Raw genomic sequence first — 12,856 nt, 5'->3', positions numbered from 1 at the left:
GATGTGGCCACAGGCACGAGCAAAGCACCGATGGCTGCAGTGCACCAGCAAATGAAAGCAGTGGGAAGGATATGTCAAGTGAGCAGCAGATCCAGGTTGATTGGATGTGTTCTTTTTCCCAAAACTTTTTTTTAACTTTTGTGTGTGCAAGAATTCAGCTTTTATTTTAGCAGCTATCTGTTTGTGGCTTTTCCAAATAATGTAAATGGTTGTGCACGGGGACTAAAATAGCTTGTTTATGCAGATTAAATATTATATATATATATATAATATTATATTCAGAGTAGACACAGGAGCTCCTGATGTTTCTCGTGGTGGAAGGTGTTCCTGTGATTCATTCAGAAACTTAACAGGAAGCTGTGGCAAAGAGGTAACACAGCTTGGGTGGGTTTCCATCCATAGATCCCTCGGTTCGTTTTCACAGCTACACACACATTCATAAATTAGCCTCCTTTCATCTGAGCCCATTAAAGCCTTGCCTAGAAGAACAGCTGCTTTCCCCTTAGCAACGGTTATTTCACCCAGAACGATGATGGACATTTGACCCTTAGTTACACATGATTGGTCTCCAGGTACAAGGCAGGCAGTTAACCTTTCAACAAAACTGCATTGTTAGTCAGCGAAGGAGAAGAGAGCTGGATGAATCAATTTGAACTCTTCTTCTGTGCTTTTTGAACCATATTAATGTTGATGTGCACGCTTGTCATGTTTCCAACACAAATAACAACATACCTCTCACTGTAATCCCCTCTGCTTCCAGCTCTTTCCCTTCACCACTCAGCCTCAGTGTGTAGCTCGATGTCAAGCAGCTGGAAACTGCTGCTTAACATTATGACAAATGTTAACCCACCTTCATCGCATGATGAATAATTGAGCGAGATGAGGTCAACAGCATTTCATTATGTTGTCACTTCCACAAAGTAATTTAAAAGGTTGTATCACAAGTGGCAAATAGGTTGAAAATGATTAATAATGGATAACTTTAAATAGCTACTGTGTTCGTAAGTGACCCTAATGAATAGGTTTACTCATTTCATAGCTTCATAGCTTGTTACAGATTAAAATAATGAAGTGTTTAAGGTGGTTTTAACTGATATTGTACAATAAAAATCTGTGTATTAGGCTCTTTATACACATAAAAGTGGTATCAGATGAAAGCTTAGACTTCATGATGAGTGTTAGTTTGTTGTTAGGCTGTCCGGACCACAATGTCACTGTTATAGTTCACTCTCACGACTGTCATTGTGTTGTTTTTGGCCACAGCAGGCAATCGTTTTCTAAAAGGTTTTGAAAAGTCAGCGTTAGTCGGTGAACATAGTGTAGCATTTAGCAGCTGGAGAGCAAGGTATTTCCCTCAGGACTTGGTAGGGAACAAAAACAGAGCCACAACCACAACTCTAAATAAAAGTTGATGCTCAGCAGACAGGAAATCTCTCCAGAGGATCATTAACACCGCACAGAGGATCATCGGCTGTTCACTGCCTTCTTTGGAGGCAAGTCTTGCTGCCTCAGTAGAGCAGCAAACTTTCTTAAGGACCAATCCCATCCTGGACAGCATCTGCTTGATCCACCACCCTCAGGTAGATGCTTCACGGTTCATCAAATCACAGACGAAGAGATGGAAAAGTAGCTTCTGCCCCATAAGAGAACTGAACTCCGCCAAGCACTCACACTAACTGTCTGGACCTGAGTGCCTACTAGCAATACTGCCTGCAGTAGCAGCAGAATACTATTCTATGTTCCTCCATAACTGCTGGATTTGTAAATATGCAGCTGCTGGCTAATGAGTTTGCAATATCAACTTGATTCATCAGCTTGCTCTTTTCATAACTTGCTTCTGCTGCCCAAAAATTTCCAACATTGCACATTTAAAGCAATTGACTCATGAGAATTTTACAAAGTAAAGCCAGTCAGTTGCATCTGTTCGAAATACATATGGATCCTGTAATTGCTAGATGTGCATGACCACAGTAAACGTGTTTCTCGTTTTTAAAGATACAAACCCTACCTAGTGTCTGATTCTATTTTTGATACTCATGGACAGGATCTCAATGCACAACTGTGGTGAGGAGGGTATCCGATTTGGGAACCTCAGAGTCACACGTCTGCTTTTTGCAGATGATGCGATTCTGTTGGCTTCATCAGGCAGCGTAGAGCAACTGATATGAATGGATTACATATCTCATCTCTCCTATGAACACCTTGGGATCATTTGGAAAGAGCTTGATGGGGAGAGGAACATCTGGAATACCCTGCTTGTCCTTATCACATGACGGATGGATGGATGGATGGATGGATGGATGGATGGATGGATGGATAGATGGATGGATGGATGGATGGATGGATGGATGGATGGATGGATGGATGGCCTATTTAATGTTGACAGTTTTACATTGTGGTTTGTCATCAAATTTCAATCTTTAAAACCACACCATCAGCAGCTATTGATCACAGGACCGATATAGTCTGCAAAGTAAGTACTCTGTCTAAAGAAAAAGCACTGCATTGATGTCCTTAAATTCTGTTGTGTGCCAAAACACTTGTATTCACCTCAGAAAAGCAGCGAGCATAATGGATAAACACTTCATGGTAAATTACAGGAATATGGTGTTAAATTGCTTTATAAATATGCTTTTTATAGTGCTGCAATCAAAATTCAGTGACAGTTTAAAGATGTAAAGTAGAGAAGTTAATACGCTTCCCTCCTTCCTTCCAAAGTAATAATGAATGAACACTTGAAATGATATACACGGAGCAATTTGAACAATACTTTTTGTTGTGACACCACAAGACCAAGACCTCACCATTCGCAGGTTTGCAGTACTGCTGTTTGAAATCTGTTTTATTGTTTACTACAAGCTTCTGGCTTCTTTTTCTTCAGAACCTATTATTGGAAACTCACATTTTTTCCCACTTTCTCATCTTGTTTCTCTGTTGTGTTCCCTGTTATTCATGTCGTTTCTCTGGGACTCTATAGCGAGGGCGTTCAGTGAAACTGTCAGTGCCGGCAGGTAATTAAGTTGCTACACGGTGCCACCATGTGGTCCAACACACAGTTTCTCTCACATGCATACAGATGAGACACTATGGCTTGAAATTCAGCTTTTATGCTTTACATTTGCAGTGCTCTGGCAAGATACGGCTCTACTTTCTACTGAATATTTTGAAAACAGTACATCAGAAGATTTACAATACAGGATTTCAGCCAATGACATGCCACAGCCACAGTGCTGATTGTTCAGGGGGTGGATTTTGAACAGTGTATTGAACGTACAATGACGCATTCATGCATTAGCACCTTTTTTTCTTAATGAGACCACATTTGTTGAGCCATCGCCAAGGGCATAAAAATGCAAAGAGCAGCTTGGATACTGTAATAGGATCAGCAGCCCTCATACTCCTACACACATCAGCCTTCATTATCACTAGCTTAAAGCAGGATTATTGTGCCTGTAGGTGATGTTTATTTAATGTATATGCAGTCAGTTTTCTGACAGATATCTGCTACATGCATTAGGTTCTCCGGCAAAGCACAGACTTTATGCCTTCTTTTGTCTCTTATAATGCTTAAGTCTAACCAAAAACTGTCTTCTTCCAAATGATGAATCTCTAAGATGATTACTTTGTTCCTCAAACTATCCCGGGAAATCCAAAAAGCTACGTGTTTAACTGCCCACAGGACCAGGGCCTTCTTTAAAGGGGACTATGAGGTTCCACACAGAATAAACAGCATTCGGACAAAATGCTCCTTGTGTGAAGTCCAGTAAGATCTGGAACAGTCTTCCACTCTTCATAAGGGAGTGTTCCACGTCACCAACCTTCAAAACTCACTAATGTGCCCTGACCCTATCAAATTAAAGTCTGTATTGCCACATTGTGATCAATAAATACAAGCAAGACAACACACAAATTTAATAATTTTATGGCAGGAAATATGGATATCGCTTGTAAATTAAAGATATGTTTTTCAACATCTTGCCATGTGTTTTGCTTTTACCCCTAATTTCATTATTGCCACCCTGTTTGTGCGCCACCCCTCTATCCCCTGCGAATCCTCTTAGGGGTGGATTACTGGACTTAGATGTCTACGCTGAGAGGGGAAGAGAGTGAGGCAGAAAGAGGGAGAGACAGCAGATCAGCACAAGGCACTCGGAGTGAAAGAAGCAACACGGGAGGAAATACAGGCGAGGAAAGGAAGAACATGGAGAGAACCCCTTGGCTCAATGCGAACCAAGAGTGGGGTAGAAGATGGTGTGTAACTGGGGTGAGTACGTCATGTTTTATAAAGAGAAAAATGTTTTATTTGTCTGTTGTTGCTCAAAAATGAGAAAGGAAAGCGTCATATTTTGTTACTCTCTGTGCATGTATTTGTAGTATTTAGAAAGGTATAGAAAGTTCTAGAACACAAGACATTTGAACATGAGATCAGTTTGGTTTGGAGAGCAGCAGGTACCTGACAAACCTAACAGACTGAGTGGATCACCTTCATGTCCTATTAGTAGTACTGAAACAAAAGGCAGACTAAGACTCTGTGTGTGGCTTTGTGTGCCAACAGATGACTTTAAGGCTTTGTGAATTAATCAGGCATAACATTAAAACCAATTGCCTAACACTACGTAGATCCCCCTTATGTGATCAAAAATACTCTGAACCATTGGGTCTGGACCAGAGGACCTCTCAGGGTGTCCTATGGGGTCTGGATCAGGACGCTGGCAGTGGATCCTGTGGGTTCTCTGGGTTGTGCTGTGGAGCCTCTGGGAATCAAACTTGTTCTAATGCATCCTGTTGATGTTTGATCAGAATGGGGTCTAGGAAGTTTGGAGGCCAAATCAACATCTTGGGTGATTGTCATGTTCCTCATAATGTTCCTGATTGATGTTTTTGCGATGTGGTTGGGTGTATTTTCCTGCCGGGGTAGGCCAGTGACATTTAGTTTTGCATTTGCATGAAGGAGTGTGTTTACTCTGGGTTTATTTGGATGTCTAAGTCTCATTAACGTGGATGCCAAAACCCAAGGTTTTCCAGCAGAATACCACATAGTACCAGTATATATATAATAACACATTTTCTCATTTCTGTCCCTCCCAGGGAGAGCTAGCAGAGCCTCACATGGTGAAGCACATCCTCCTGTGTGCCATCCCTGCTGTCTTTGCCAAATCAGGGACAGACTAACTCGGTTGGCAGCGATGTCTCTCCTGTCCTTAACCAACCCTCCCGGCTGGAGCGTGTGTTCTACCGTCTATATCCTCATCCTGTTGCTCCCAGAGGCCAAAGCAGACGACCTGAACGCAACCACTACAAGCAACGGAGGAGGTTCCCAGTGTGGGGAGTACACGAACCAGGTAATAACTGCAAACATCGACAACATGCGCCAAAGTGATGTTCTCCAGACAGCAGTAGCACACATTTGTTACAGCTTACAGGTTTCTTATTTTACTCCAGGGATGTATGAGCTCAATGAAAGAGCCTCTCAGCTGAGCACAAAGCAGCAATAGTTTTTGCTTCAGGGTGTGTTTGCAGTGCTGTAACATAATTTCAGGGCCATAGACAGTGGATAATTGATTCTTTGTGTGTGAGAGATGAGAAAATTGACTTGATATGACACATTTTTGACTCAATTACTGAAAAAAAAACAATATCCAAGAAATCAAGGATTTAACCTGCAATGATGCAAGACTGATTTTTTAAAAGATACTGTAGTATTGCCAAAATTATACAACTTATTGGTTCACAGTGAATACAATGACCAAAATACAGCAGCATGGCAAAAATCTCACTAATCAGTGTGATATTTTGCACCTAACAGTAATTTAAGGACACTTGTGCACTTGTTGAATTAGATTTTACTTTAAAAAAGTCTAAATAAATGTCAGAATTGAAATGGATTAGTTACTGTCGTATTCAACACTAGTTCAGGTGCAAAATATTGTGTCTAAAGCACTTTCTGTATATATGTTGTAAAAGACAATGCTAATTTGTGGATATTATGGTTAAAAAAAGTCAGTGCCCCTGTAACAATTGTGCACACTATCTCAGCTGCCATATTGTGTATGTGCATGTTCAAGAAAGGTCATATAAGTTTAAATTTATATGTATACCAACATTTATAATTGCATATGTGGTTGACAATTTACAAATTTTTTTATTTACTTTTTTCTTGCTAATTCTCATGTATATGTATATGCATGTATGTGTATATATCCATTAATATTCCCTTTTTTATTGTTTTAAAATGTATTTATAAATTTAATTTTCTTCTATTTATTTTTATTATTTTATTTAGCTTTTTTATTATTATTTATGATTTTTAAAATATTTTATTGTGGATTTTTGTATTTCTATTTTAGTATTTCCCTTCTCTTTAAAAAAATACTATTACTTATTTATCTACTTTTGCATGTATGTGCTTTATGCATATATATTTTACACAAACCCTTATCAGCTTCTAAAATACCTGGCTGTAAAAGTCGATGTGAACTTTTTGAAAAAGAAAAAAAATGAAAACAAAAGTCTCTCCAGTCTAAAAGGTCTCTAACTGATGTTGAATTTATCGTTTTGTCAAAGAAAGAAGATCACAGGATCATCTAAGAGACCATTTTTTTCTTGATCCCACTAAAGAATATTGTTGAAAACTGTTTATTTTTTTAACACAACATGGTGTTCCTGCTCTTCATTTACCAGCTGATGGAGGATGGGATGTGCCGGCTGGTGGCCACGCTGCCTCAGCTGGACGAGCGGAGATGCCCGGATATGTTTCGCTGCTCGGACGAGGTTTCCTACTGGCTGCATGAGAACGAGGAGAGGAAACGGCAGATTGTGGCACTGAAAGAGACCATCTCTGAGCTGCAGGAGGAGCTGAGGAACCACCGGCACCGCATCAAAGTCCTCGAGCTGCAGGTGAGATTTCCACATGGACTTAGCAGGCCTGGGTCAACCATCAGCAGCAATCCTGTCAGCTGCTTTGAGGAGTGGCTTTAGTCTCCTCAGACTCTGGATGGACGGTGTGACAATGTGGCTGAACTTATTGTTTGATTGTTTGCATTTGGAGACTTAATAGAACTTTTAAGAGACACATTTTATGTTAAATGTTTACGTCATTGTCATTTTTTCTCTGTTTTGGGCAATTTCAATAAGATAAAGTTTTGATTTGAGATGAACTTTTAGTATAATTTTTCAAGAGAGCAAGTTGTTCTTTCCGCAGAGAAAAGGAAAATGACCTATTTGGAGTGCACAGTTTTGTGCTGTAATGTGGTGCTTGGTCATCGAGCTGGCTTCCGCCCAGCATGCCCTTGACCTTAGCCGCTAACAGGATTAGCCTCCTACTCTTCCACGTGTTGCGTCGTTCCTCTCAGGCAGTGAGCTCATACAGAGTCTCTCAGATGGGCGGGTCGGTGGCCACAGGTGGAAGGTAGAAAGGCCTCGTGTTGTGAGTTCTGCACATTAGCACAGGGCAAAGGGAGAGGGCTCTTTGGTCTGTGGTAATGGGAGTTAGTGTTATCCTCTACGTACAAGCTGGAAATAGAATCGTCTGGCTTTAGGATTTATAAGAGGACTTGTCCTGTTTGTCCACAGGGCATCTGCAGATGTTGCATGTTTGAGTTTAATGCACAAATGTCGAGGACAGTTGAGTGGTCAGTTGTTGACCTTTTTTTGTTGACAAACTCTACATTCCCACCATGAAAAAAATACGTTTCACACCCGTACTGCATATGTTTTTGAATGCCTTTGTATGCATATTCATACATGGTGTCAGAGTGAAGAGAGGGCCCACTTGAACACCTCCTTGGAGCAGCGATTTCATGAGTTGGAGCTGCACTATGCTGAAGCCACCACCCTGCTGCATCTACAGGGGTCTCTGATCCTAGATCTTCAGGTATTCTCCCGCTCCTTATCATAACTAACACTATTTTAGTGCAGTTCATTGCACAATTTTCTTGAATGGAAGCAAAAAGTGACTGTGAGTCTTTCTCTTTAGAACCAACTCCATAATCTGACACTTTTGATGGATAAAGTAAAAAGAAGTCCCGGTTGTTTGATCAACATCGTCCATCCCAATCCTATCATGGATGCTCAAGAAGCTCTGCACCCAGGTACAGGCTAATGTGATGATGTCCCAGCAGAGGGAGCCAGATACCACTTGTTGATTTTCTGCTACTCAGTCTCCTCTCAAAATCTCTTCCTTCAGAGATTCTGCATGCGAGGAACTGTCCCATAGACTGTGCCTCTATCTACTACAATGGAGTGAGAAGATCAGGTTTCTATTCTGTGGTGCCATCAATGGCAGGCATGCCTTTAGAGGTCTATTGTGACATGGAAACAGATGGTGAGTCCCCTGAATTGTACATGAACATACAGCATATGCAAGTGCAAGGAGGATTTCCAAGACAATGCCATGAATCGTTTTCATTCATCAGTTAACTCCATATAAAGTGTAAATGACAGAAAAGCCTTAAGTCAAATCAATGTTTGGTGTGACCTTGTCTTCAAAATAACACCTGTTCTCTTAGTGAGGTACACTTGAATGCATGTTTTTAAGGTACTTGGCAGGTAGGTTGTTCCAAGTATCTTTGGGATTTAGGCTTCCTCCTTTTCCTCTGTCTCTTTATGTAATCCTAGACTGACTCAGTGATGTTGAGATCAGGGCTCTGTGTGGGCCACACAGTCCTTGTTCTGACAGTGGAGACTGATCAGACCCTTCCTGGACAGTACTGTGTGATAGATAAGAATGTAAACACGAGGACACATTCCACAGGGTTGAAATCTGGCTTACACGTGACTGTGTTTCAGTTGAATAGGCAGAGTTTCAATCTCCGTGTTGGCAAGCACACACTCTACTTTGGTGTTCTTGAGCAAGACACTGTGTACCCGATGTGTAGTAATCAGCTGAGCAAAAGAGGAACCCAGGATATGCTCTCGACCCTGCATTACCTTGCTTTTTTGCCTCAGGTGGTGGCTGGACTGTGATCCAGAGGCGAGTTGACGGATCAGTGAGCTTTGACCGCAGCTGGAGGGACTACAAGGATGGATTTGGTGACCTGCACTCGGAGTTCTGGCTGGGCAACGACCACATACATGATATGACCACTCAGGGACGCTACAGCCTCCGAATCGACATGGAGGACTGGAGCAACAAGCACAAACATGCCACCTACCAGAGCTTCAGGTCGCTGTCATTCCCACAAGCAGCTGACAAACACATGCACGGACTTGTGTAGAGCTGATTATTGCAAAACAATCCGTATCTCTTAGATAATTTCCCACTGTTCTGCTGTGTTTGCAGTGTGGAAGACGAGGAGCATCTGTACCGTCTCCATGTGTCGGGCTTCAGTGGCACAGTGCAGGACTCTTTCAGCTGGTACCACGACAAACAGGCCTTCAGTACGCCAGACAGTGGCAACATCTGTGCTGAGATCTCACACGGGGGTTGGTGGTACAACCAGTGTTTCTATGCCAATCTTAATGGAGTCTACTACAGGGTAAGGACACACAAACTAGCCCTCACATCACACTTATAAAGAGCCAAGTGTTTACTTCCTCTTTATCCTGCAGGGAGGCCACTACACCCCAAAAACCAGAGGACCGCTGGGTCCCGATGGGATTGTTTGGCACTCCTGGAAGGACTCTGATTATTACTCCCTACGCAAAGTCGCTATGATGATCCGTCCACGCAGCTTCCGAAGCCGTTTGTCACCCTGAACCACTGTCACCATGACGACGGCATGGATGCGGGACTCAGCATCCCTCGCCACAACATAAGCACTGTTGTTTTCTGGTGACTCAGGGAGCTCAGAGAACAGTTTTTTAGTGAATGGACCGACAGAGTAACCTGGAAACGACATCTCTTCTGAGGATTTTCAGTTATGTGTAAATGAACTCATGTTGTGCTGGATATTTTTGGGAAGTAACTTTATACTGTAGAGTTCATAGAGTTTTCTCACTCAGTCTCGGGAAGTGAATTCTTCCTCATTTTGTACGTCTTTTTTGTACTCTAGTTTGATACCTTGACACTTGACATACTTTTCCAGCCAAAAGCCCTGTTTGTTTTACGGCACTCACTGGCAGAATGAAGTGGCTCCAAATTCCTTCTAGCCACTAAGTGGAAACGATTGCAACTGGCAAGCAGATCACGTGAGACTGTTCACTGAATGCTCTACAAATGTCATGTGCTTATTGCATATCATTGATAATCATCAATTTTATTCTTTTTGAAGGTTGTCCAACTATTAATTTAATCTACTGTGTAAAATTTAATTAAAATCAAAAGGGTTTTACTATTACTCAAATAAAGTCAGGACATAGGAACACCTAAAGTACACAAAATGAGTACACTCCTGCGCAATATCACCTGAAAGTCAAATCATCCAGAACTGTATCACCTCTGAGTAACTGTATAATTTCTAAGTTGAGAAGTGGAGTATTTTACTTTAGAAAGGCCATATTTAAAATACAGGCCCCAAAGTAGAAACTCAATGCAACAAAAGTGAATACAGCTGTGATCATGAAAACAAAACTGAGTACATCTGACCATGACCCGTCAACACCAGATATTTGTCAACTTTGGACCTATGAGTTGTGTCTACCTACATGTCTGCATCATGGCTGCACATGGAAAAAAGGACGTGAAAGTTGTGATTATGGGACCTGGATCGGAAGTGGATTCAGGAAATTCAACGGTCAACTAAAAATCAGTGAAAACGAAGTTGCAGAAATAAACAGGAGGTATAGAGTGAGTCATTGCAGCACTAATCAGAGTTGCTGTGGTCGTTCTACTGAAATAATGCCACGGACAGGATGTCTTCAAAGTTTACTTCTGGGAAAAAAGGGGGCAATTGGATACTGAATCACGTGACCTAAATATGTAGCGGGCGGCGGGAATTGATGGGACTCAGAAGCACCCCCATACTTTAATCAATTGTTCTTTGTATCATTTCCAACAGATAAGTCTCGATAAGTCTGCAGCAGTCGATTTTTACCAGGGGACGTAGCACCCACTTGTTCTCATGGTTACAGTGACGCCGTGCCGCTATCTGGCAATGATACAGAAATCTTTAACAAATCCTGTGGATCCAGACTATAAGGCACATCACTGCAAAAATCTAATCACTTGGTCCTTGTGTCATTTCTGACCTTCCCTGAAAATTTCATACAAATCTGTTTGTCTGTTTTTAGTAATGTTGCTAACAGACAGACAAACGTACACCGATCGTCACATAACTGAGTAATAATGATCATTTTTTTTCTTCCTCTTTTAAAAGAAGCTCTCCAGAGACGTTTGTTTTTTATTACTTTTTACCGGATTGATGGCTTCATTTAACATCAAGTGTGGGAAACAAGCACAGATGGAGGAGACGAGAAGACGATGTGGTCATTTTTCAAAATAAAACACCCTGCAGACTCCGCCAGAAATAAAATACATAATAAACCGTTTTTACTCTCTCTGTGCGGCCCAGTGGTTGGGGACCACTGCTGTAAAGGACAGTGCATTATGTCAGCCTGTATGGATGACCCTCGCTTAGGTCAGGTCCAGACAACCACAGTGAATGCAGTCCTGACAGTCAAGCATGGAGATGAAAGTGCAATGATATGAGGCTGAATGTGTGACTGCAAAATACCGACTCTCAGTCTCCAGAAGCTTAGAAGAGGAATATTCCAACATGATAAAGACCCAAGTGTGTCGTCTAACTTGAATCAAATAGAACACCTTTGAGGTGTTTTAAAGAAAAAGACAGAAACACAACATCTCTTGAGAAACTTGTTGCACTGAGACCATCATCATAAAATAAACCTGGATATTCAAAGTGGTTAAGAAATAAAAGATGAATCTTCATAATGAAAATTGTGTTGACTTTTGTTGCATAGTTTTCTACAGTATGGCCTTCAGTTTTAATATAGTAAACCTAACATGTTGTTTTCTAATACAGAAGAGCAAATACCTGATTTTTCAACTTCTAAGTAATGCAGTGGCTGATATTTTGCACAGGCATGAACTCACACCTGCTGCATCCTGTTATTAGAAACAATGACCCTGAATCTGAATTAATAAGTGCTACTGTCTTAAAGTATCAAGTCAGGCAGGGAAAATGGATCTATTTGAGGCTGTGTATACGCATACCTACTGTATGAGTGGTACAATAAACACTTAAATATGACACAAAAGTCCCGATTCATTTACACAAATGCTTTGAGTTCCGCAACAATGCTCCTTTTGAAAACTAAAGCAAATATCTAACTCACAGCTGGAGACTCTCATGGTTGCGTGCAGACAGCAGTAGTCATCTGTGGCATCCAGTAAATGTTAGTTACCTCCATTCAAATGACTTCACACATGGGTTTCTAAAGACCTTCAGCATATTGGCAGGTTTGTGTCAGGCATGTGCTGTGCAGAGGTGACTTCTGCTGGCCAGCTAGTCGGTAAAAAGGCTGCTGGGTTGTAATCCACTCAGTTTAAACTCTTATAAAACTGGAAAATAAATGTTTTATAAGCTTTTTATAGACCGAGATGATTTTTATTGCAGAAGAACTCGTGAAAGTGAAGCAGTAACCCCTCTAAATCACATGCAGTTAAAAATAACAAACGCGAGAACACTCGGTGTTTCTGTTTGATGATATCCTCTCATCTCGCTGCTCTGTGGCCTCCACATCCAGCTGCACCTGATAGCAGCGATAGCCATCACTTCCTCCTCTAGAAGGCTGCACAAAACGCACTCTTCACTCAGGCTGCCGACTCATTCTCATTCCTATCCATGTCTACGGCAGAATTTGCTTTGGTGAATACTCGCTTTTGTGTGAGGAAATCAGCGTGCGCGGCGTGTTGTACACCGAAGCATATAGAAACCAAGAGGAGGTTTCTCTCAAA

General features: G+C 41.4%; 1 protein-coding gene across 1 annotated transcript; it reads left to right on the top strand.

Moving 5' to 3' along the window:
* The first annotated feature begins 4,118 nt into the window (after window positions 1-4,118).
* Window positions 4,119-10,302, top strand: si:ch211-203k16.3 (fibrinogen-like protein 1). Its single transcript, XM_055015970.1, has 10 exons — window positions 4,119-4,149; window positions 4,192-4,264; window positions 5,089-5,342; window positions 6,682-6,897; window positions 7,754-7,873; window positions 7,976-8,090; window positions 8,186-8,323; window positions 8,947-9,163; window positions 9,281-9,476; window positions 9,550-10,302. The coding sequence occupies exons 2-10, from the start codon at window positions 4,249-4,251 to the stop codon at window positions 9,694-9,696; spliced, it is 1,419 nt and encodes a 472-aa protein (XP_054871945.1). The 5' UTR covers window positions 4,119-4,149; window positions 4,192-4,248; the 3' UTR covers window positions 9,697-10,302.
* Window positions 10,303-12,856: the final 2,554 nt, after the last annotated feature.

The sequence above is a fragment of the Amphiprion ocellaris genome, chromosome 12, assembly GCF_022539595.1.
Source record: "Amphiprion ocellaris isolate individual 3 ecotype Okinawa chromosome 12, ASM2253959v1, whole genome shotgun sequence".
In the NCBI taxonomy this organism is placed as follows: Eukaryota; Metazoa; Chordata; class Actinopteri; family Pomacentridae; genus Amphiprion; species Amphiprion ocellaris.
Note: the sequence above shows the minus strand (reverse complement) of the source record. Positions and strands in the feature narration are given on the sequence as shown.